The sequence below is a fragment of the Perca fluviatilis genome, chromosome 17 (genome assembly GCF_010015445.1).
Source record: "Perca fluviatilis chromosome 17, GENO_Pfluv_1.0, whole genome shotgun sequence".
Classification (NCBI taxonomy): Eukaryota; Metazoa; Chordata; class Actinopteri; order Perciformes; family Percidae; genus Perca; species Perca fluviatilis.
The window spans coordinates 29,373,986-29,396,730 of record NC_053128.1 but is presented as its reverse complement, the minus strand read 5'-3'; the positions used below and the strand labels follow the sequence as shown (position 1 = coordinate 29,396,730).

Here is a 22,745-nt window from a genome sequence, read left to right as displayed (position 1 = left end):
ATGTAACGTATTGAATTCTTATTTATTTGTACACTCAACTCTTCCAGCATGCGACACACGGGCGACAGAGGGGGAAAAAAACAACTAACAAAACTGGATCGGCCCGTGGATCGGTTAATTTTTCCGATCCAGCTATTTTGTCGGGACCGATATCCGATCTTAATATCGGATCGGTGCGCCCCTAATTTGTACTGACCCTATGGTGTCGTGCTGTACATGCTTGGCATCCAGGCTGGAGTAGAGGTCCACCACGGGCTCAAAGGCTCCCAGGTGACAGTAGACGAGCAGCAGCAGCAGCTTGAACTGGGCGTTGGAGGGACTGAGAGACAGACCCTCCTGGAGGACACCCAAACACTGCCACACCATGTTCTCATCCTCTGCAACAACACCACAGAGCAACCCGTTTAGAGACACAGTCGCTGGCAAGAGAGAAAGAGAGAACAAGAGAAAGAAAGACTCACCCGTCTCCTTCCATAAGTCGATGTATACATGCGCGGCCATGAGACAATACATATCAGAATACTGCAGCTCCGTCTTCAGAGCGGTCTTCCCTGGTGAACACAGATATCAGCCAACAACTGAGTTGCATAACATTGGTGTTTCGGAGGAAGTTTAAAATCTTATGTCAGGTGCTAATGCCGCCATATGTTCAGTGACCACAAAGACACACACCCTGCTCCTTTCCATATGCAAATGTGTCGCTACATAAACAAGTACACGCAAAAGGAGAACATTTCCACACGTGTTTTGCATGAGAATGGCTTACTGAGGATTGGAAACTTGATTTTTTTTAAGCTAATTTTTTTAAGGGCTTTTCCCTTTATTCGATAGTGACAGTGGATAGACAGGAAAGGGGGAGAGAAAGGATTTAGGATTAGGCAATAGTTATGGTTAGGGTTAAGGTTAGGGTTAGGTGCCTTGAAGTCAACGGTCGCAGCGCTGCCTGGAAGGTGACGTTGGGGGCTTAAAACACCATCAGGCTTCGATCACGGGCCCCTGCAAAGGACTCGCGCTTACTGGGTGAGCTAGAGGCCGGCCCGAAAACTTGATGTTTTGATTCTGGCTGCAAGGAGTGTTAGTTCAAGCATGGTCAAGATTTCTCAAAAAAGGTGTAAACCCTTTCTGTTTGCCATTCAGAGTTTAAGCAACAGTTAAAAGAAAGAAAAAACAATAAATAAAAAACACAGTTCATGACCACCACAGGCACAGTCCCGACCGATCAATCCCAATGAACACCTCTGCATGGTCAGCTCTAACACAAAGGAAGCTGCAGGTGCCCGAAAGCTCCCTTTCCAAAAACTCTGGCGCTACACTTGCATTTTGAGAAGGAAAACAGAGTTCTTAATTTAGGTCCTTGCATAACTACAGTCCCTGCTCCAGTTGGTCTGCAGCACTGAACATTCACACACACAAGTGTTGAGGTTGCAAGGACTTGTGTGCAAGCAGTGATTGTTTGTAGATTCTTTATTTGGGGCTTTTCCCTTTATTTTATATATTTATTTATATTCTTACTGGGTGAGCTAGAGGCCGCCCCGTTTACTGATGTTTAAACTAGGTCACGTAACAAACTTCTCAAATCAGTCTTAAAAAATAAATAAATAATAATACAAAAAAACGAGACAAGAGGAAAACAAGAAAAAGAAGAGGCAGTGATGGAGAGAAACGAAAAGAGAACTATAAAAACACTCACAGATGGTCACCATTTTGCTTTCCTTTCTGTCTTAACATGCGTCGAACCATCGGAGTCACTCAGCAGTAAATTACAAAGAGCAACAAGTTGGCTGTGTTGCTTTCTGTTGTCAGTATAATTTGCCAACACTTTACTGAAAATGTTGTCGTTCTCAAAATGCTTTGGAAACGCAACAACAATGTGCAAAAGAAGAAGAAAACGAAGATAATTTTTTGGGGGGCTTTTCCCTTTATTTGTGGTGACAGTGGATAGACCGGAAAGGTGGGAGCGATTATGGGGCAAGACACGCAGCAAAAGTCCGCAGGTCGGACTTGAACCGCTGCAAAGGACTCAGCCCACATGGGACGCACGCTCTTACTGGGTGAGCTAGAGGTCGCCCCTACACTATGTTTTTAATTAGAGCTGGGCAATATATCGATATCGTGATATTAGACTAGATATAGTCTTAGATTTTGGATATCGTAATATCGTGATATGACATAAGTGTAGTCTTTTCCTGGTTTTAAAGGCTGCATTACAGTAAAGTGATGTACTTTTCTGAACTTACCAGACTGTTGTAACTGTTCTATTATTCACTTTTACCCACTTAGTCATTATATCCACATTACTGATGATTATTTATCAAAAATCTCATTGTGTAAATATTTTATGAAAACACCAATTAGTCAACACTAGAATATCGTTGCGGTAACTATAGAGGTATTTGGTCAAAAATATCGTGATATTTGATTTTCTCCATATCGCCCAGCCCTATTTTTAATACATCAAATCGCTGTGGTTTAGGGGATTGCATGCCTCTTTGCTCTGAAACAATCTGATCCTGAACACCCTTCTGTTGCCAAAAGGTTTAAGAGTGAATACAAGTGATGTTCTTACCAAACTTGAGTCCATGATGATAGTGAGCTTTGAGCTCCGTGATGAGCCGCAGTTTCCCCTCCACGTCGAGGGCGTGATGCAGCCCGAGGGCTCGACTCAGCTGACACACACACAGATGCCTCTGCAGCGCCTTGGTGTCGTCTGGAAAAGCAAATCCCTCCTCTCCCTGCTCCCCCAGTGGGACCGCTTCGCTCACACGGTTAATGAACTAAAAAAATAAATAAAAAAAAAAGGATGCGTTTCACAGCCCAACCCTGCACCCGGCACGAGCGTCAATTTCAACAGCGCTGCTGGAACTTACCTGCACGTGTTGTTCGGGAGCGAGCAGATGGAGGTATATTTTTAGGTCGGTGATGCAGCAGGGTTTGTCTCCAAACTTCCCAAAGAACTGCACCATTAGCTCTAAAGGCTCACCTGTTTAAAGCCACATAAGAGTCACATAAAAAAAAAAAAAAAAAAATATAGGCTGAAGCACCTGGCAAAGGGTGAAACTCAAGAACAGGGCAAAAAGCAACCGTTTGTACAGTCCGTGTGTTTTACCTAACAGGCTTTCTTCGGGACAGCCCCTTTCTCGCAGTCTGTGAATTAGTTCAAGGCGAGCTAAATAGGGTCCTCTGAGTGCACGAGAGTCTTTGCTGTCCTCCCCTTTAATTCTCTCCTCCACGAACCTCACCACTTCAGCCACAGTGTGATGTACCGAACCCTCCGAACAGCTGGAGACAGACAGACAGACAGAGACAGACAGACAGAAGCACATCAATGCTGGACAATATTACATTTATTTATTTATTTAGAAACAAATCTCTTTTCTTTTGTTGCCATCCAAAGTTTAAAAAGGTAAACAACAAGAGCACTAGGGCTGTCAAAACTGGCCAAAAATGACATTTGAATATTCGTTCTAAAAACCACACAGGAGGTTCAAATATTTATTTATGTCTATAAGAGGGCAAACCAATACAACGGAGACATACCTACTTGTATAGGTATATTTATTTCATCCTAAAGATGTTTTTTAAAACATCTACATAATAAACCAATAAAATAATCAATCAAAAATGTATTTATAGAGCACTTTAAAATCCAAAGAGGACACAAAGTGCCGTACAGTAAAACAATAAATGAATACATAAAAGCCCTAAATACACAACTCACACGAACAATATAATACAAATAAAAACAAACCATACAATGAACCAATACGATCATTATAACCAAACATGAATTGTCAATTTCAGTTTTCAAAGGCCAAAGAATAGAGGTGGGTTTTAAGAAGAGACTTAAAAATAGACAGTGAAGATGCCTGTCTAATGTGCAGAGGTAAATCGTTCCACAATTTAGGAGCTGCTACAGAAAAAGCACGGTCCCCTTATAAGGTCCTATATAACGTAAAACTTAAGTGAAAGACCTCTCCCTCCCTCTCTGGAGCGTGCAGGAGGCAGGACATGACTCTGATTACACAGTGGTCACAGAGCCATTCGTATTCTGGTCATAAACAACCGAGTCTCTCGCCGTTCCATGAATCTCTCCGCCGATATTGGCGTCGGCTCTTACTGACAGAAATGTCCAAATCTATTTGTCTCTCCAGTTAGCCCCTTAAAAGCACACAGCAATTCAAGAACAAGTTGAATTCTTGCAGGTGATCTAAACGTCTGGTTGAAGGGTGAGCTCGTTAATCACTCAGACACTTTGTCGTCCAAACACGGACATATAGCTGCGAGCACAGAAAAAAAAAAGAATAGATTTAAACTAACTATCTGCCTCTGATGAAAGCCAGATGGGTAAAATGTTTTGTCCAAGCGCTGTGAAGACACACACTAGAGCCTGAACAACACATCAGCGCTAGATACACCGGTATCAGTGTTTGCGACGGTTGATAAGCAGCAAGACCTGCGGATCCAGGCTGGATTACAAAGCTTCTAGGCCTGGGGTCACACAGACAACCTCTTTGGAAAGGCCCAGATTTAGCTATCATTCTGACCATAGACAGTAAAAGAAATGGACCAACAGAGCCCGTGTCTCTGGACGGAGACCAGTGAAGGATATTAGAAGCACTTTTCCGGTGAGCGCTGAGCGTTACTGCGCAGCCTCCAACTGAGAGAGACAACGTAGATGTGACGTGAGCAACCTGTCTGAAAGTGTGAAGTCTTCTGGTAGCTGTGCCGAGAGAAATCTCAATCATTCCCAATCTTACAGAGAGAGAGAGTGTAGGTATATGTAAGGAGATAACATAGTCACAGGCTAATTATTGCTAACTAAAATGCTAGTTAACATTAGTAATTAAACCTAAACAGCTAATGTAAGTCGAAACTGCCTGCGAGCTTCTCCTGTACTATACGGTAATTCCTCTACTATACGACAGTAATTTGCGTGGTGATAACACAATCGTTAGCCTATTTTTACAAAAGCGTCTGCTACGGAGCCATAACGTGAGGTACAAGGTAATGGCGCCTTTTATACATGGTTGCGTTTCTTTAGAAATAAACAATGGACAAATAGAGTCTTTATACGCTTAAGATGTAAAGTTATTCGCTGTCAAAGGGACACCAAAATGAATGGGAGTCAATAGGATACTAACGGCGAGTGATGGCTTGTTCGCAACAAAATGGCGCCATAGGAGCTACGCTCTGTGGAGGCTGGCTTACCCCCTTGATTCCAACCAACCAGAGCAACGCTAGCTTGAAGCGACGTGGAGCTTTCGAACAGTACGTAACTTGATTTATGGATTCATAATTGTGGATTCATAGTACAAAGAAGCTGGAGTTTCAGGCTGAATTAAAAAGCTTCTGGCAGGCCTACAATCACATGGAAGATCCAAAAAAAAGGTAACTCTCCATACTGTACTGATCTGGAGATATTGAATATGACATAAAACGTGACTGTCAATGTTAAAAAATTAAAGCTGAAACCCCTTTAGCTAATGTCTGATCACTACCTTCCAAAAACAGCTGGCTAGAACTGTTTAATAATAAATATTAGAGGGATTTTTAGGCCAGTGAAAAAACAACTCTCTGTGTTAACTCTCAGCCACCATATTACGTTTGTTTACTTCATCATTAAAAGATGCCATGTTTTAAAACGGTATTTTTAAATCGGTGAAGTTAAGACAAGTCTTGTAGTCCTTTGTACTCACTGTTCGCCTTCTTCAGGAGGACTCCACGACTGATCAATCAGGTGGAAGAGAGAGTCAAAGTAGCAGGGGTAGAACTGCCAATCATCAGGGCTAGAAACACAAACACACAGGGTTGTAATGTACGCGCGATCTGGAACTCCTCCCACGTTCACACAAGCCTCGTCTTAAAGAGCCAATCACTCACTTTTTGAGTAGCAGCTTGTGAGCCAGGGAGTTGCACTCTGGCCAGCGCTGGAGTCTCTGGTAGAGCTTCATACACTTGCTTTCTCTGCTCTGCAGCTCACTGGTCAGCTTCTCTGTGGGACGATGCAGACACCAGCTATTTGAATCTGAATTGTGTTTAACGTGGGATATCACCATTTGACTAACTTCAAACTAGTTCAAGTAACATTATGGGTTATTAACACTGTATTTATCTTTGTTAAAAGGTCCCATGGCATGAAAATTTCACTTTATGAGGTTTTTTAACATTAATATGGATTCCCCCAGCCTGCCTGTAAACCGAGCCCTGGGTATCCTGCTCTGCCTTTGAGAAAATTGAAAGCTCAGATGGACCGATCTTGAATCTTCTCCTTATGACATCATGAGGGGAAAAGTTACCTCCCCTTTCTGTGCTTTGCCCGCCAAGGGAATTTGGCCCACCCATGAGAGAGAGAGACATCATGGCTTTCAAATGAGCAAAGTGGCAGTTGGTCAAGGCCCCACCCCCCCTCTCTCTCCTCCTCCATAGCTACAGACACAGAAATGGCACATCCTAAGGAAAGCTCATTGTGGGACTGGCTCTAGTGGCTGTAATTCTGCACCAAGGCTGAATTTCAGAAAAGAGACTTCAGATACAGTATTAGGGGACCACTAAGGTCTATATAAAAGAGACTTCAGATACAGTATTAGGGGACCACTAAGGTCTATATAAAAGAGACTTCAGATACAGTATTAGGGGACCACTAAGGTCTATATAAAAGAGACCTCAGATACAGTATTAGGGGACCACTAAGGTCTATATAAAAGAGACTTCAGATACAGTATTAGGGGACCACTAAGGTCTATATAAAAGAGACTTCAGATACAGTATTAGAGGACCACTAAGGCCTATATAAAAGAGACTTCAGATACAGTATTAGGGGACCACTAAGGCCTATATAAAAGAGACTTCAGATACAGTATTAGGGGACCACTAAGGTCTATATAAAAGAGACTTCAGATACAGTATTAGGGGACCACTAAGGTCTATATAAAAGAGACTTCAGATACAGTATTAGGGGACCACTAAGGCCTATATAAAAGAGACTTCAGATATAGTATTAGGGGACCACTAAGGTCTATATAAAAGAGACTTCAGATACAGTATTAGGGGACCACTAAGGCCTATATAAAAGAGACTTCAGATACAGTATTAGGGGACCACTAAGGCCTATATAAAAGAGACTTCAGATACAGTATTAGGGGACCACTAAGGCCTATATAAAAGAGACTTCAGATACAGTATTAGGGGACCACTAAGGCCTATATAAAAGAGACTTCAGATATAGTATTAGGGGACCACTAAGGTCTATATAAAAGAGACTTCAGATATAGTATTAGGGGACCACTAAGGCCTATATAAAAGAGACTTCAGATATAGTATTAGGGGACCACTAAGGTCTATATAATGTGTCATGGGATCCTTAATAATCACATTTTGCACACAGCGGCAAGACAGGGTTCCTCATTTGTGTTCTTATGCGTCACATTGCTTTGCTACAACTACTGAACAGAAACCGTTATTATACAAGTTCATCAGTGTTTGACTGCTTTCTGTTGCTCTACATGACTTGGGTACTGTCTTGCTAATGTTATTGTCATTTCTGTGCAATGCTGTCCCATGTTTGTATTTATTGATCTGCCACTTCATTGATTTTAAGAAACCTTGCCAAAAAGGTCTTTAGCTTAAAATTAACCAACTGGCTAACACCGGCACATTTACGGCAGTGTTGAGTAATGTGTATTGTCCTTAAATGAAGATGATCTTTCAGGCTTTCCAAGTACAGAAACACATACACCTACCCCCGAGTGGGCCCCTGATCACTTCGAGAGCCTCCACACACTTTCCCAAGCGCTCCAGGATCATAAAATACAGCTGCACCTACAGTCACATAAAAAGCCGGAAAAAACTGTAAAAAACTACCAACAAACCGCCCGACATCATTTAACTTCACAGCAAAAATAACACTTAGGCTGAAGTACAGCTGATTCGGTGGTTGCCTAGCAAGAATAAAAAATAAATAAAGATGCAACTGGTAACACTGTCTGATCAGGGCCTTACTCACCTCTGCTTCTGCTTCAATCTTCTCTTCCTTGACCATTTTCTCCACCATGCGTTCAGCCAGAGGCAGGAACATGGTTTGGGCCAGTTTTTCATCTTGTGCTGAGATGGCCTAACACAACAAATAACACGTTTTTGAGACTAATGAAAATATTTAGGTAATGTGAACGCCTTGTGTCGTAAAAAAAGAAAAAAAACAGCCCGCCCATACCTGCATCACCAGACTCATGACAGACCAGAAGTAATACGGATTCTTGGGGACGATTTTATACAAGGCCATTCCCGCCTGTAAAGGGCGAAGATGCAGTCATCAACATCCTCTTCATTATTCTGATTATATGTCCATCTCTTTTAATTACCAATGGAGCACAAAAGCCACAGCTGTTAGTCATGTGCGCTGGCATGTTTATGTGCAGCGTGTGGACGGAGGATTTCTCACCTGCTGCATCTTCTTGTACTCCCCCACGCGAGCGTACGCCATGAAGAGGTGAGAGTGATACTCCTCACTGAGAGGAACCTTCTTCACTGCTGCTTCATACAGCTTGGTGACCAACTCGGCTGGGAACAACAGCAGGCACAAGAGTCAACATGCAGTCACTCTACTGTGATTACCAGCATTTGTGTATTTGTGTGTGTGTGTGTGTGTGTGTTGGCGCTGTCAACGAATATTCTAAATTCAAAAATACATTTGAATAGTTAAAGTGCTAATTTTATGCTTTTCGGCTTTTTCACTTTCCTTTGTGTCGTATATCTTTTTTTGTCCCCCCCCAAAGGGACTTACCATCTGCAACAGAAAACACTGTTCACCAACTGCTCCAAACAGCTCTATTGTAGTCCAGCCTTTACTTCAGAGACAGACATGGTCACTTTGGAACACACGTTATAATGCTCGCCCTCATACTCTGCTTCTGACTGGCTAGTAGTCCTTACCTACCTACTGTCAGGGCATGGCCTCATACTCTGCTTCTGACTGGCTAGTAGTCCTTACCTACCTACTGTCAGGGCATGGCCTCATACTCTGTTTCTGACTGGCTAGTAGTCCTTACCTAGGTACTGCATCATGCAATTATCTTATCGACAAATCACATGGTAGCTGCTTCAATGCATTTAGGGGTGTGGTCCAGGTCTAGACAATCTCCTGAACTCCAAACTGAATGTCAGAATGGGAAAGAAAGGTGATCTAAGCAACTTTGAGCGTGCCGTGGTTGTTGGTGCCAGACGGGCTGGTCTGAGTATTTCCCAATCTGCTCAGTTACTGGGATTCTCACCCACAACCATTTCTAGGGTTTACAAAGAATGGTCTGAAAAAGGAAAAACATCCAGTATGCTGCAGTCCTGGGGGGCCAAAATGCCTCGTTGATGCTAGAGGTCAGAGGAGAATGGGCCGACTCAAATAACCACTCGTTACAACCGAGGTATGCAGCAAAGCATTTGTGAAGCCACAACAGGAACAACCTTGAGGCGGATGGGCTACACCAGCAGAAGACCCCACCGGGTACCACTCATCTCCACTAAAAATAGTGAAATGAGGCTACAATTTGCACGAGCTCACCAAAATTGGACAGTTGAATTTTTTGCCTGGTCTGATGAGTTTTGATTTCTGTTGAGACATTCAGATGGTGGAGTCAGAATTTGGTGTAAACAGAGGGGGGTCAAACACGGTATAAGTAGGGTGTTCCTAATAATTCTTTAGGTGAGTGTAAATATTTGAATATATCCAAACCTTTTTTTTTTTTTTTTTTTTTTTTACTATATATATATATATATATATATATATATATATATATATATATATATATATATATATATATATATATATATATATATATATATATATATATATATATATATATATATATATATATGGCCAGTTTTAAACAGCCCTAGCGTGTGTATTTTTACTCACGACGATGCATCTCCCTGTAGAGAATAGTCAGAGCTTGTAGCGAGTTGTCGTCAGTGGGCTCTTGAGTGGCCACCTCCTGGGCCAAAGTGAAGGCTTCATCCTGCTTCCCAGTCCTCTGGAGGCCAATGGCCTTTAGGACCTGAGAGGAGGGAGGACAGACACAAATACGGAGTTACAGATGGAACAGAAGAGCGACAGAAAGAACAGAGCCCGCATCAACACACATTATGTATGTCTGTATCAGTGTCTCTGTGGTGGCCGCCCACCAGGAGCCTGGCTCTGTCCAAGGTTTCTGCCTAAAAGGAAGTTTTTCCTCCCCACTGTTGCACTTAATGCTTGCTTGTTGGGTCTTTGTAAATTATACAGAGTAGTCTAGACCTACTCTATCTGTAAAATATCTTGAGATAACTCTTGTTATGATTTGATACTGTAAATAAAATTGAATTAATAATGGAATTCAAGAATATTTTCTGACTAATGCCTAATCTTTTCATTCTGCTCTTGAAATAGTAGCTAGTTTTACCTTTTTTGAGGCATATAAAAACAATACGTGGTAGGAAAACTATTCAGGCATACATAAGGGGTGTTCAAAAGTCATATATGGCGAAAACCATTCAACTAAGGCTCTCAAATATAGGAAGAGAAAAAGAAAATGCTTCATCCATTCATTCTCACAAGTATTCAAACTATTTCAGGGCTACATGAATGCAATAGTAACGGTTTTGTATGCACAAGTTCCAAAAATGAATCATTATTTTCTTAAATCCATGTAGGCGTATGACAACAGTAGAAAAACAACTCAACACTTTTTCAGTGAGATCGGCTCCTTAGTCACCCACCTTGGCACAGTGCAGGTCCTTGTGTTTCTTCAGCAGTTTATCTGCCTGCTGTATTGCCATTTTATTGTTGCCATTATCAAGGTAATCTGGGGAAACACAAGGGACAACATGATGACATTAAGGATTAACTAGACTTGAACTCATCTTACATATAATTTTGAATGCAATGGGCAATAGTGACTATGTATGACCATGTAATTCTTAGAGATTAGTCAATTATTTGATTAGTCGAGCTACAGAACATTATTTTGATAATTGTTTGAGTCATATTTCAAGTACCAAACATTCAATGGGGCCTCTCAGTTGTGAGTTGCAGCTTTCATTGTTTTATTTTAATGATGACAAGACGGAGGTGATGGTTTTTGGTGGCACCACTGGGACCCCCCCTGTAGATCTGGGTTCCTTGGGACGGTATATTAAACCTAGCATCAAAAACCTAGGGGTTAAAGCGGACCCGGAGCTTAAGTTGAACAGTCAGATCAAGGCTGTTGTCAAATCAAGCTTTTTCCACTTGAGGCAGCTGGCCAAAATAAAGCCAATACTCTCATGACAAAATTTTGAGACAGTAATCCACGCCTTTGTTACCACTCGGCTGGATTACTGTAATGCACTTTATGTGGGGGTAAGTGGGTCCTCCATCGCCCGTCTCCAGATGGTACAGAATGCTGCTGCACGTCTTTTAACTGACACACGTAAACATGAGCACATTTCCCCCATCTTAGCCTCACTCCACTGGCTGCCTATTCAATTTAGGATCCATTTTAAATTTCTTTTATTTGCTTATAAAGCCCTGAATGGTCTTGCCCCGCCCTACCTCTCGGAGCTTCTACGCCCTTATATCCCCACTCGCTAGCTCAGGTCAGAGGATCAGCTGCTCCAGAGTGTGCCTAAAACTAAGTGGAAGCTCAGAGGAGACCGAGTGCCTTTGCTGTGGCGGCTCCTAAATGATGGAACGATCTGCACGTTAAACAGGCCTCTTCTGGGTCGGTTTTCAAATCCCGTTTTAAACCCATCTCTTCTCTGTGGCCTTTGACACCTAGTACCTATATACCATACCTAGTATGATGATGACTTGTTGGACTTCTTTTAATTATTTGGATTGCTTGTTTTTCATTGCGCAACTAATATTTTGTATTCATGTTATATTGCGGTTTGATTTATTTTTCTGTACAGCACTTTGTTCAACTTTGGTTGTTTTAAAGCGCTTAACAAATAAAGTTGGATTGGATGGGACAGTAAACTGGTAATATTTGGGATTTGGACTGTTGGTCAAACAAAACAATCAATTTAATTGAACCTGGTCCCTATTTCCCTATGTTTTTGTGTCTAAGTGACTGATGGGAACAACAATTTTTGACATTGGTCCAGTATTAAACAAGATCGCTGCAGTCGGCGAAACGATCTACAGTCATCTCTATTTTTTCATCATAAGATAAAACTAGTGCAGTGCCCGTTCCAAACAGGCCAATTGTTTGGTTCCCAGTATTTTTTCTTGCGGCTCTGCTGCGGCTCATCTAGAGATTCGGCGTGTCCCCTTTTTTTTCGTCTAGCCGTCACACATTCGGGTAGTGATGTGGCCCGGGTGGGGGAGGGAGGGAGGAAGCCCGGTTCAGCCTGCTGCAGAAGCCGTTACAGCGCGTAGCGATGTGCCCTGGCCCCGGGAAAGGGAAGGAGACAGGCTTAGCCTGCTGGTGAAGCCGCTCTTAAACAGCTTGCAGAACGGCCGGAGAAATGCATGCAACCGCTGGCAACAAAACAACGTGCTGTCGAGCCCTGGCGCTAATCTAACATGTGTCTGTGTACGATTGCATTTGCGTGAAGGAAGAGGCTCGATATCAATAGGGTTGGGAATCGTTTGGATTTTAACGATTCCAATTCCTCCTTTCGATTCTTTTTTTTTTTTTTTAAAGCCCATATTATGCTCATTTTCAGGTTCATAACTGTATTTTAATGTTGTACCAGAATAGGTTTACATGGTTTAATTTTCAAAAAACACCATATTGTTGTTGTACTGCACAGCTCTCTCTCACTGCTGCAGATCCTCTTTTCACCTGGTCTCTGTTTTAGCTACAGAGTGAGACCTCTTTTCATCTTCTTCACTACTATCTTTGATTGCACTCGCACATGCGCAGTAGCTCAGTGCTCAGATTATGGTGAACTTGTGTGTTGTAGCAGTGCTTTGCTATTGAGAACGACGTAGCATGCTAGCGTTAGCCGGCTAGCGCTAGCATTAGCCGGCTAACGCTACGAGCTAACGGTTGTGGTTAGCCCGCTCATTTCGGACTGTGACGTCACATTGACGCCACATTGACGTCACTGTGACGCCGATTTTGAACAGCTCACCAGGAGACTGAAGGCAGGACACATTCAGAAACCATATCTCACTCAAAACAGCATGGATGGATTTTTTTCAAAGTTTGTATGTGTGTGGAAGCACCAGAGACACAAAAGAACACCCCAAATCACCAGAAAAAAGTGTTTTTTTCATAATATGGGCACTTTAAGATTTTTTTTTTTTGGGGCTTCTCCCTGTAATTGAAAGTGGACAGATATGAAAGGGGGAGAGAGATGGGGAATGACACGCAGCAAAGGGCAGCAGGATGGATTCCAACCCTGCGCCGCTGCAGGACTCAGCCAACATGGGGCGAACTTACTGGGTGAGCTAGAGGACACCCCTCGATTCCGGTTCTCGTCGATTCTCGATTCCGATTCTTTGAGTGGTGGAGCTGGAATGGGTCGCATGCTTATTTCACAAATAAGAGGAAAGTTTTATTTTGATTCAAAAGGTGGGTTGCAGTTTGACGGGGCTTTTTCAATGTAAAATAAAGCCACACTAGAGCACCGCTTACTGCGCTCCATGGCTGCAACACAACAAGCGCCTGGCCGCTACGGAAACCAAAACTTGCGCATGTTAAATTTGGAACCCGCGATCGGATTTGAAACCAAATCCTCCAAATCCTCCATCTCGATGCACAACCCTAGATATAAAACCAGACGTGTTTAACAAATTTGCATTCAACAGCGGGGAGGAAAAACTTCCTTTTAGGGAGAAACCTCAGATAGACCCAGGCTCCTGGTTACAGATGGTCTTGTCCCATCCTACCTGTCTGAGCTGCTTGAGCCCTACACTCCGACCCGCTCACTCAGGTCAGCTGAACAACTGCGCCTGAGTGTCCCCTAAAACAACAGCAGAAACTTAAAGTGCCCATATTATGAAAAAAACACTTTTTCTGGTGATTTGGGGTGTTCTTTTGTGTCTCTGGTGCTTCCACACACATACAAACTTTGAAAAAAATCCATCCATGGTGTTTTGAGTGAGATACGGTTTCTGAATGTTTCCTGCCTTCAGTCTCCTAGTGAGCTGTTCAAAATCGGCTCGGACTGTGACGCTGACTAACCGAAACGAGCGTGGTAACGCGAAACCGTAATCTGTAGCGTTAGCATGCTAACGCTAATGCTAACACTAGCATGGTACCTCGTTCTCAATAGCAAATTCACTGCTACAACACACACAAGTTCACCATAATCTACAAAAGAACTACTTACATGTGCGCCCTCATTTAGAAGTCTCCCAGCTAATCCTGCCTTGTAAGTGACTGAAGTTGGAGAAACAGGCTTTTTACTGTCTCTAGAGTTAGCTAGCTGACATGCTCTACATCTGAGCTACTGAGCATGTGCAAGTGCAATCAAAGATAGTACAGAAGAAGAAGATGAAAAGAGGTCTCACTCTGTAGCTAAAACAGAGACCAGGTGAAAAGAGGATCTGCAGCAGTGAGAGAGAGCTGTGCAGTACAACTAAAATATGGTGTTTTTTGAAAATTAAACCATGTAAACCTATCCTGGTACAACCTTAAAATACAATTATGAACCTGAAAATTAGTATAATATGGGCGCTTTAAAGGGGATCGTGCTTTTGCTGTGGCAGCTCCAAAAATATGGAATGAGCTACCTCTGCCTATTAGACAGGCTTCTTCACAGTCTCATTTTAAATCTCTTCTTAAAACCCACCTTTTTTCCTTGGCATTTCCCAGCTGAAGCTGACATTTTTGTGCAAACATTTTTACTGTGATACTGTTTCATGGTTTTAAATGTTAGAGGTTGTAAATGTTTTAAATTATTTCTACTTTGTCCTGTACAGCACCTTGTGCAACGCTGGTTGCTTTTTAAAGTGCTTTATTAATAAATCTGATTGATTGATTCAACAAAAAGCATTCAACAAGTGTATTTTGTCAGGTAATTATGACATTTAACCAATATTTGAGATGTGTGAAACACAATTTGACTGAAATGGTTATCAGAAATGAGCAAGCGGCCGAAATGGGTTTCCTCAGGAGGGTGGCTGGCGTCTCCCTTAGAGATAGGGTGAGAAGCTCAGTCATCCGTGAGGAGCTCGGAGTAGAGCCACTGCTCCTTTGCGTCGAAAGGAGCCAGTTGAGGTGGTTCGGGCATCTGGCTAGGATGCCCCCTGGGCGCCTCCCTAGGGAGGTGTTCCAGGCACGTCCAGCTGGGAGGAGGCCTCGGGGAAGACCCAGGACTAGGTGGAGGGATTATATCTCTAACCTGGCCTGGGAACGCCTCGGGATCCCCCACTCGGAGCTGGTTAATGTTGCTCGGGAAAGGGAAGTTTGGGGTCCCCTGCTGGAGCTGCTCCCCCCGCGACCCGACACCGGATAAGCGGACGAAGATGGATGGATGGATGGATGGGTTATCAGAAATAAATTGTAGAAAATAAAAAAATATATATACTAAATGTTTTGACTAAAACTTGACTAAGATACCTTGAGTTCTCTTTTGACTAAAACTAGACTAAAATGACGAGACTTTTAGTCGACTAAAACTTGACTAACAAAAAAAAAGATACTTGAATGACTAAAACTAACAAAAGGACATTTGGCACAAGACTAAGACTAAATAAAAAATAGGTGACAAAATGAACACCAATTCAAAGTCAACAGAAACTAAATATGAAACTATGAAAAGCTGTTTTGGGTCATCTTTCCACTTTTCCAACCATCACAACTCTGGTTTTAGTTGAAATAAACACACAGTTTACCGATTTACATGTGAAGATACGTTGGCTCTATTTTTTTATTCTATATATTTTTTAAATGGGGATCCTTTCCATAATGTTGTCAGACACTTAGAATATTAATCTGAGTCTGTCAGCGGCAAAACGAGCACTCTAGTGAAGGTAAATACAAGCTGGACAATTGCCCTATTAACTTACATTGTAGCTTGTTTCTCCGCTGCCGACTGCAGCGATCTCATTTAATACTGGACCAATGTCAAAGATTGGTGTTCCCATCAGTCACTTACACACAAAAACATAGGAATACACATATAGGTTTACGTGCAGTTTAGTGTCCCAAATTCCACTATGGCCACGCCAAGACCCGCCCTACGAAGCAGCTTGATTGGTTGGGGTTAGGCATTTGACCTCAAGTGGTTAAGGTTAGGATAGATGATTGGTCAGGGGATAGGACCTGTACAAATGGGGTTACGTTACGGGGGAATTTGGGACACTAAACTGCACGTATACTATATATGTACAAACAGAGCCACCTCAGTTCAGTCTCCTCAGAACAGCTGGGTGCCAAAATTAACTGTGCCAGACAGCACGCTGTGATTATGTCAGGTCTATTCTCTGTTTAAACTGTCATCACAGAAGAACCAAAAGTTGACGAACGCCTACAGAAATGTGAGGAACATGGACTTATTGTCAGTTGGATCAGGGGTTGAGAAGTTCACGGTGTGCTGCCAAACCAAGCAGCCCTGAAGTTCCAGCCATGGCTGAAAAACAGACTAGCTTACTTAGGCTATTTATGGGTTTCAAACTACATTTTAATGTCTTTTCAGCTGCAGATTTGAAACCTCCCTGCTCCTAAATAATTTGACAAAGTAACATTCACAATAAACCTGTTCATTATCAGTTTAGATCTGTGAAAATCTTAAAGATGCAGTAGGTAAGTCTTATAAAAATAACTTTGTCATATTTGCTGAAACTAACCCTATGATCCAGTAGAACTACATGAATTATGTAATATAAAAAAAATTATTGGCATATAATATTGGCAAAATTCCACCTCTCCCGGTTGATTTTCTCCAATCAGGGCCACAGGGAGGGGTCTATCTGCCTGTCAATCACTGCTCATGCACGTACACGCATATAAGAGCGTTCTCCCCTCCCCCTTCCCTTAGCAAGAGCTGCAGAAAAGATTCCCAAAACTCCGGTGGTGAAGTGGCTTTTCAGAGGTGGCGTGAGCCGTGAGCTCTGGGATTTTAAAGATCTGATGAACGATGCAGATGTAGCCACATTTCTTTTCGACAGGTAACATAATTACCATGAATGATTTATCTTTCACTTGGTTATTAGTAGTCAAAAGTCCACAAAGCTACGTTGGTGAGGATAATAGTAACATTTGCACAGTGGTCGCGCCGATATGATGCTGAAATGGCTAACGGTAGCCTGCTAGTTAGCATCGTTTTACTGTTGGTGAGTGAAGTTAACATTGTGTTAGTGTTTTAGTTATTGAAAATGTTGTCTGACATGCCGGCAGTTCTGTCAAACTCTGTTGTGTGGGAGGGGCTTAGGAGACAGTTTGGGCTTCAGCAGAAAGGGGGGAGGGACTGAGAAGTTGTCGATGTTCAAATTTGTTGGCAATGTCCTGGATCTTACTTTTAAACAGGTCGTAGTTCTTACCAGTGATCGAAAGTAAATAAGTACATTTACTCAAGTACTGCATGCAAGTACAAATTCAAGGTACTTGTACTTTACTTAAGTATTCCCATTTCTGGCTGCTTGCATTCCACGAAATATTGTACTTTTTACTCCTTTTACTCCACATTTGCCTGACATCTTTAGTTCCTTTTCAGATGACCCCTACCTGTCCAGTGAAAACCACGTATCTCCAGATGTGGTGATGTTGAATGTTTGTGATAAACAGAAGGATGAAGTCTTCCTTTATGTGTTGAGAAAATTACTTCTTAAGCTAAATAAAGTCTTTAAAAAGCCTCTTGAATCAGCTGGAAAAGGAATCGTCACAAAACTGAAAACAGGGCTGTTTTTCTAAAGCTGTGAAAAGTTTCAAAACTTTTTAGAGATCTGTGGTTCTCACATAACCTATGATTATCTTATAGAATATGATACATTGATGTAGATTAAACTACCCAACAGTATATAAAAAGGAGTTAAAATGAGCAAAACCTTAAACATCTACAGCAGTAAAATGCAACATAAACATTAATGCAGCGGGAATATTAATCCAGAAACATCAGATAGAAGAAGAGGAAAACACTGAAAACATGTCACTGCAGCATACATAACGTTACTATTACTTCAGGTTTTGAATGCAGGACTCTTACTTGTAGTTGAGTACTTTCACAGTGTGTGGTCTTAGCACTTTTACTCAAGTAAAAGGATATGAATAAAGCTACTTTTTCCATCACTGCTAACTTATAAAACCCAGTGAATATCCGTTATGTACCAGCTCCTCTTTCTGGGCTGTAAGAGTTCCGTGAGCTGTGACAGCTCCATGCTAGCTAGCTAGCTAGCTAGCTGGAGTTAGCGTCAAGCATTGTCCTTACACTATTATGAACCAAATGCTAACTGCAAGCTAACCGTGTAACATTGAGCTAGCAGATACAGATTCAGACTGGACGCGGACAACTAACCACACAACGAGAGCGAGCGAGACGTACGACTCGCATAAATAAACAACTTTTCTTTTTAAACATTCATACAGTTGGAGCATGTCAATGGGCTGCCTGGCTAGCTGACACATTAGCATGCTAGCTAGCTGTCAAATAGCAACCGTTAGCAAAAAAAAAAAAAAAAAAGGAGTTCGACTTTGAGAATGAGCCAAACTGGACGACAGACATTTCCGCAGCATTCAATGCTTTAACACCACCGGGGACGTGTAAGGATTTAACAAGGGGACACACGGTTTCATCCAGAGATCCGTGCCCTACCCCCGACTCGGTGGCAAACCGGGTAAGGTGCACTGTCATTGGGCGCAGCAGGCAGCAGAGCCCGTGGTTGGAGCTGGAGGGGCCGCATCGCTGCCCTCCGACTCCAGCACCTTCTACTTTAGTACACATGCACCGGTATACAACACAAGGATGTGTCCCAAACATCCAAACACGCCTAAATATATAACTCCCCATTGAGTCCTTACCGTAAATGGGTCTGAGTCTCCTGTCGTTGGGATCCTGCACATGGCCTCTCGCCGCCATGGTGGAGAGTTTACCTGCTGGGTAAATGTTCACGCATGCGTACTGTGAGCTGACTCTAGAAGCGATTAAAGGAGGGTTTTTTTCTCTCGCTGTCATTATCTCAGCACGAGTTTATATGTATGCCAGCGGTGGAATAATACTGTACTCTGTTATAAGTAAAAGTCCGGCATTTAAAATGTTACTTAAATATAAAAGTACAAAAGTGTTGGCATCAAAATATACCTAAAGTACCTGGTTAAGCTACCCAACTGTAAATAAGGTTATTAAAACCAGCTCCACCTTTACCAGCGGCTACATTAAAGACATGAACACATTAATGCATCAATAATTATGATACAGTATTCTGAAACAGGAAATTCTGCATAAATGTTTTTACTTTGGTGTTTTAAGTGTATTTTGAGGCTAAGACTTCAGTTCATTAGATCATCTTGATGATAATTTATTGGTATATTGTTTGTTATGCTGGTGGCTACAACATTTAGTTTCAATTAATGTTTATAGTAACATGGAGTCAGATGCCTATGCATAAAATGCATAAATTACAATGTTTCCATACTTAATACGTAGAATTTTCACTTTACTTTCTAACCCTATTTACTTTTACTTCTAATAATTAAGAACTTTTAATATCAAACAATTACTTCAGATTTTTAAGTAGTGTACAGTAGATATCAGATACTTTAAGACTTTTACTTAAGTCATTCTTTAAAAGGTGACTAAATTATACCGGTCACTTTCTGATCAAATACTTGTACTTTTACTCAAATAGTGCTTTCAAGTACTTTATACAAGACTGATTGTTTATTATTTGCTTTGATTTCAGAACCACATTCAACTTCATCCTCAAATTGTCATTCCTCTGGTATCTCAAATGTTCCGGATTGTTAAAGGTCAGACTCTGGTTCAGGTTCTTACCAGAGGGCCAAGGCCACTTTCTAGTTATTCATTAGATTTTACATGATTGTTTTGTGTGTGTGTGTGTATATATATATAAATGAGAGAGAGAGATGTCTTTTTTACACCAAAATGTTCACAGCTAGATATACATTTAAAAATGCTAATCCGAACAATGGTTCTGTGTGGTTCTTATGCATTGGTGGAGGATGACACACACACACACACACACACACACACACACACACACACACACACACACACACACACACACACACACACACACACACACACACACACACACACACACACACACACACACACACACACACACACACACACACACACACACACACACACACACACACACACACACACACAACACACAACAAAAACACACACACACACACACGATTAGATTAAAAGCACATTATGGAGAGAAAAAAAAATCCCCCTGAAAGACACATTAAGACACAAAAACAAGCAAACAGTGCACTGATTCTCTTATTTGTTCAAATTTATTAGATATTCTGTTATCTTCCATTGTCTAGACCTTCTGTCACAGCATGGAAGCTGTGAATAACAAAAAAAAAAAAAGAGAACTAATTGTAATACATTCACTACTAATTCCCCTGAATGTTGCCTTATCAGAAAAGAGAAAATGGAGTACATCGTGAATCTTTGTTTTTCAAAAAAAAAAAAAAAAAAAAAAAAAAAAAGAAAAAATAAAACAAACAGATTTTGCAAGTGCTTATTCATGATTACAATAGAGAAAAGAAAACAGTATTTTGGACTCCCATCTGTTCCCTACTCTATCCCTCCCCTCACAGTCACACCCTGGCTGGCATCGCCGCTAACGCTACACAACAGTACATTACGCAGCCTGCTCTAGTCTACGGGGGGGGGCCGACTCCCGTCATCACCAAACTCAAGTCAGGCTTTTCACTCCTCGTCTGTGATCGGAGGTCCAGCTGAATCCAGTTTGATTCTGAGAAGACCAGGGGTTCCCCTTCTCGTCTGATGCAGTTGGGAGAGCTTCTCAAAAGCACTGATGTCCTGATCAAAACGCAGAGAACAAATCGATACTAGGATTGGGCATCGGTAACCGGCTCCGACTTGGAATAGTTTAAAAAAAAATTACGATTCCACTGGAATCTATTCTAAAAAAAAATTAAAAATTTGCAAATTGAACAGGTGCGTGTTTTGGTTTCTGTAGCGGCCGCCGTACTTCCGGGCGCTCGTTGTGTTGCAGCCGTTGGAGCACAGTAAGCGGCGCTCTAAAGTGTGGCTTTATTTCGAGTTGAAAAAGCACCGTCATTTTAATTTAATTACATTTTTGTTTTTATATTGATAAGAACCGGTATCAGAAGGAAGAATCTGAATATGGAGTCCGAATTGTTAAAATCAAAACGATGCCCAACCCTAAATCGAGACAAAAGAAAAAACCTAAAGAATGATCCTAATTTAATTAAAAAAAAACAAAAAAAAAAAAAAACAGGTGTTGAGCATGCAGATCTAAATCTGGAGTTTTTTTTCCTTTTTTCTTTAATTTTTTTTAAGTAAATCTCTTCCTCGTGTACTGAAGATATAACGGCTCCATGTCATGCCTGTACAGGTGTGAAACATGTCAGTGTCCCTGCATAGTTTGACACAGTCTCCTAGCTGGACATTCACAAGCGTGGATGAGGTACGGGTTAAAACCATGTTATGAGCAACGACGACGACAACGTGCCCCCCCACACACACACACACTTCACAAAAACACACACCGTCCACAGAGCTGACATTACCTGCTCCGACAACATTATAAACTTACTTCAAAAGTTAGCAGTATTGAATGATAGACCTGACACACCGCTCAGAAGCCGTGAATATTCCATTCAAGTCAGTGTTTGTATGTACAGTTTTTTCTTGTCCATTTCTATAAAATGGGCCTATTATAAAGTACACTTATAACTCTATATCTGTTTTCCTGGCCAACATACGACACGCACGGATAGGTTACGACAAAACCTAAAAGAGACACTCATACCTGATCGAATGCAGTCTCAATCACAGCTGTCTATCTGCACTACGCTACGTCATGATCGTACAAAACATCACAAACGCGTCACCTAGAGCGCCGACAAGGATCTGCATTACGCTCGAGGCGAACGCTCGCCGAGATAAACTGTTCCAAGTCAAAGCAGACCCAAAAAAAAAAAAAAAAAAATGAAAAGAAAAAGAAGTGGTGATGCAGGAAAGAGAGCAGGATAACCATGTTTTCAGATCAAGGCTCGTACTCCATCACCCAACACTGATCTAAACCGTAAGGGGTCAAGGGGTCAAATGTTTAGCTAAAGCCGGTTCATCCTCCTCAGCTAGAAACTTCACACTGACCTCATGACATACTTTCTTGGGAGTAAAAGGTAGATAAAACACTTTTTTTTTTCTAAATAAAAGAAAAAACGGTGAAAATATAAAACTATACACGCAGAAAGCTCGACAATCCACAACTGCAACAAACACCACAGATCTGCCTGATGTGGCTTGTGCGGGGCCCCCTCCAGTTAAAGCCCTAGCCCAGGAGAAGAGGACATGCAGCGACAGACAGCGTTAGGCGACATCGACGGGCCGGGCTGTGTGCCGAGGCCACGCGGGACAGCCTCGATATTAAGCGGAACGTTATCCATCCCAAGAGCGGGACAGTCCTTTAAAGAGCGAAGGCAGTCGATAACGCAAACGAGCGCACGCTGAACACACGAGTGCAAATTGTACAGACTTCACTCTCTCTCTCCCTAATTAAACACAAACGATCCACTTGAGCACAGCTGCATTGCAGCGACTGAACACATGCAATGAGTTTTAGCGAGGAGTTGCCGTTGTCCACATGCACT

At 41.9% G+C, this 22,745-nt stretch overlaps 1 protein-coding gene across 2 annotated transcripts in view; it reads right to left on the bottom strand.

The window, feature by feature from the left end:
* The window catches only part of naa25 (N-alpha-acetyltransferase 25, NatB auxiliary subunit), a 33,847-nt gene extending 14,807 nt beyond the window's left edge, over nucleotides 1-19,040 (bottom strand). The window contains exons 1-14 of one of the 2 annotated variants that reach the window (XM_039780171.1): nucleotides 18,918-19,040; nucleotides 10,744-10,829; nucleotides 9,905-10,043; nucleotides 8,438-8,556; nucleotides 8,210-8,284; nucleotides 8,003-8,110; nucleotides 7,740-7,818; nucleotides 5,881-5,992; nucleotides 5,697-5,786; nucleotides 3,107-3,279; nucleotides 2,868-2,980; nucleotides 2,567-2,774; nucleotides 462-551; nucleotides 197-377 (exon numbers count right to left, since the gene is read on the bottom strand). In XM_039780171.1, coding sequence (XP_039636105.1) covers nucleotides 197-377; nucleotides 462-551; nucleotides 2,567-2,774; nucleotides 2,868-2,980; nucleotides 3,107-3,279; nucleotides 5,697-5,786; nucleotides 5,881-5,992; nucleotides 7,740-7,818; nucleotides 8,003-8,110; nucleotides 8,210-8,284; nucleotides 8,438-8,556; nucleotides 9,905-10,043; nucleotides 10,744-10,829; nucleotides 18,918-18,975 — 1,631 coding nt within the window. In that variant the 5' untranslated portion in view covers nucleotides 18,976-19,040. Of the gene's footprint in view, nucleotides 1-196; nucleotides 378-461; nucleotides 552-2,566; nucleotides 2,775-2,867; nucleotides 2,981-3,106; nucleotides 3,280-5,696; nucleotides 5,787-5,880; nucleotides 5,993-7,739; nucleotides 7,819-8,002; nucleotides 8,111-8,209; nucleotides 8,347-8,437; nucleotides 8,557-9,904; nucleotides 10,044-10,743; nucleotides 10,830-18,917 lie in introns of those variants that run through there. The other variant, XM_039780172.1, reaches the window with a different exon arrangement.
* Between the last annotated feature and the right edge of the window lie 3,705 nt (nucleotides 19,041-22,745).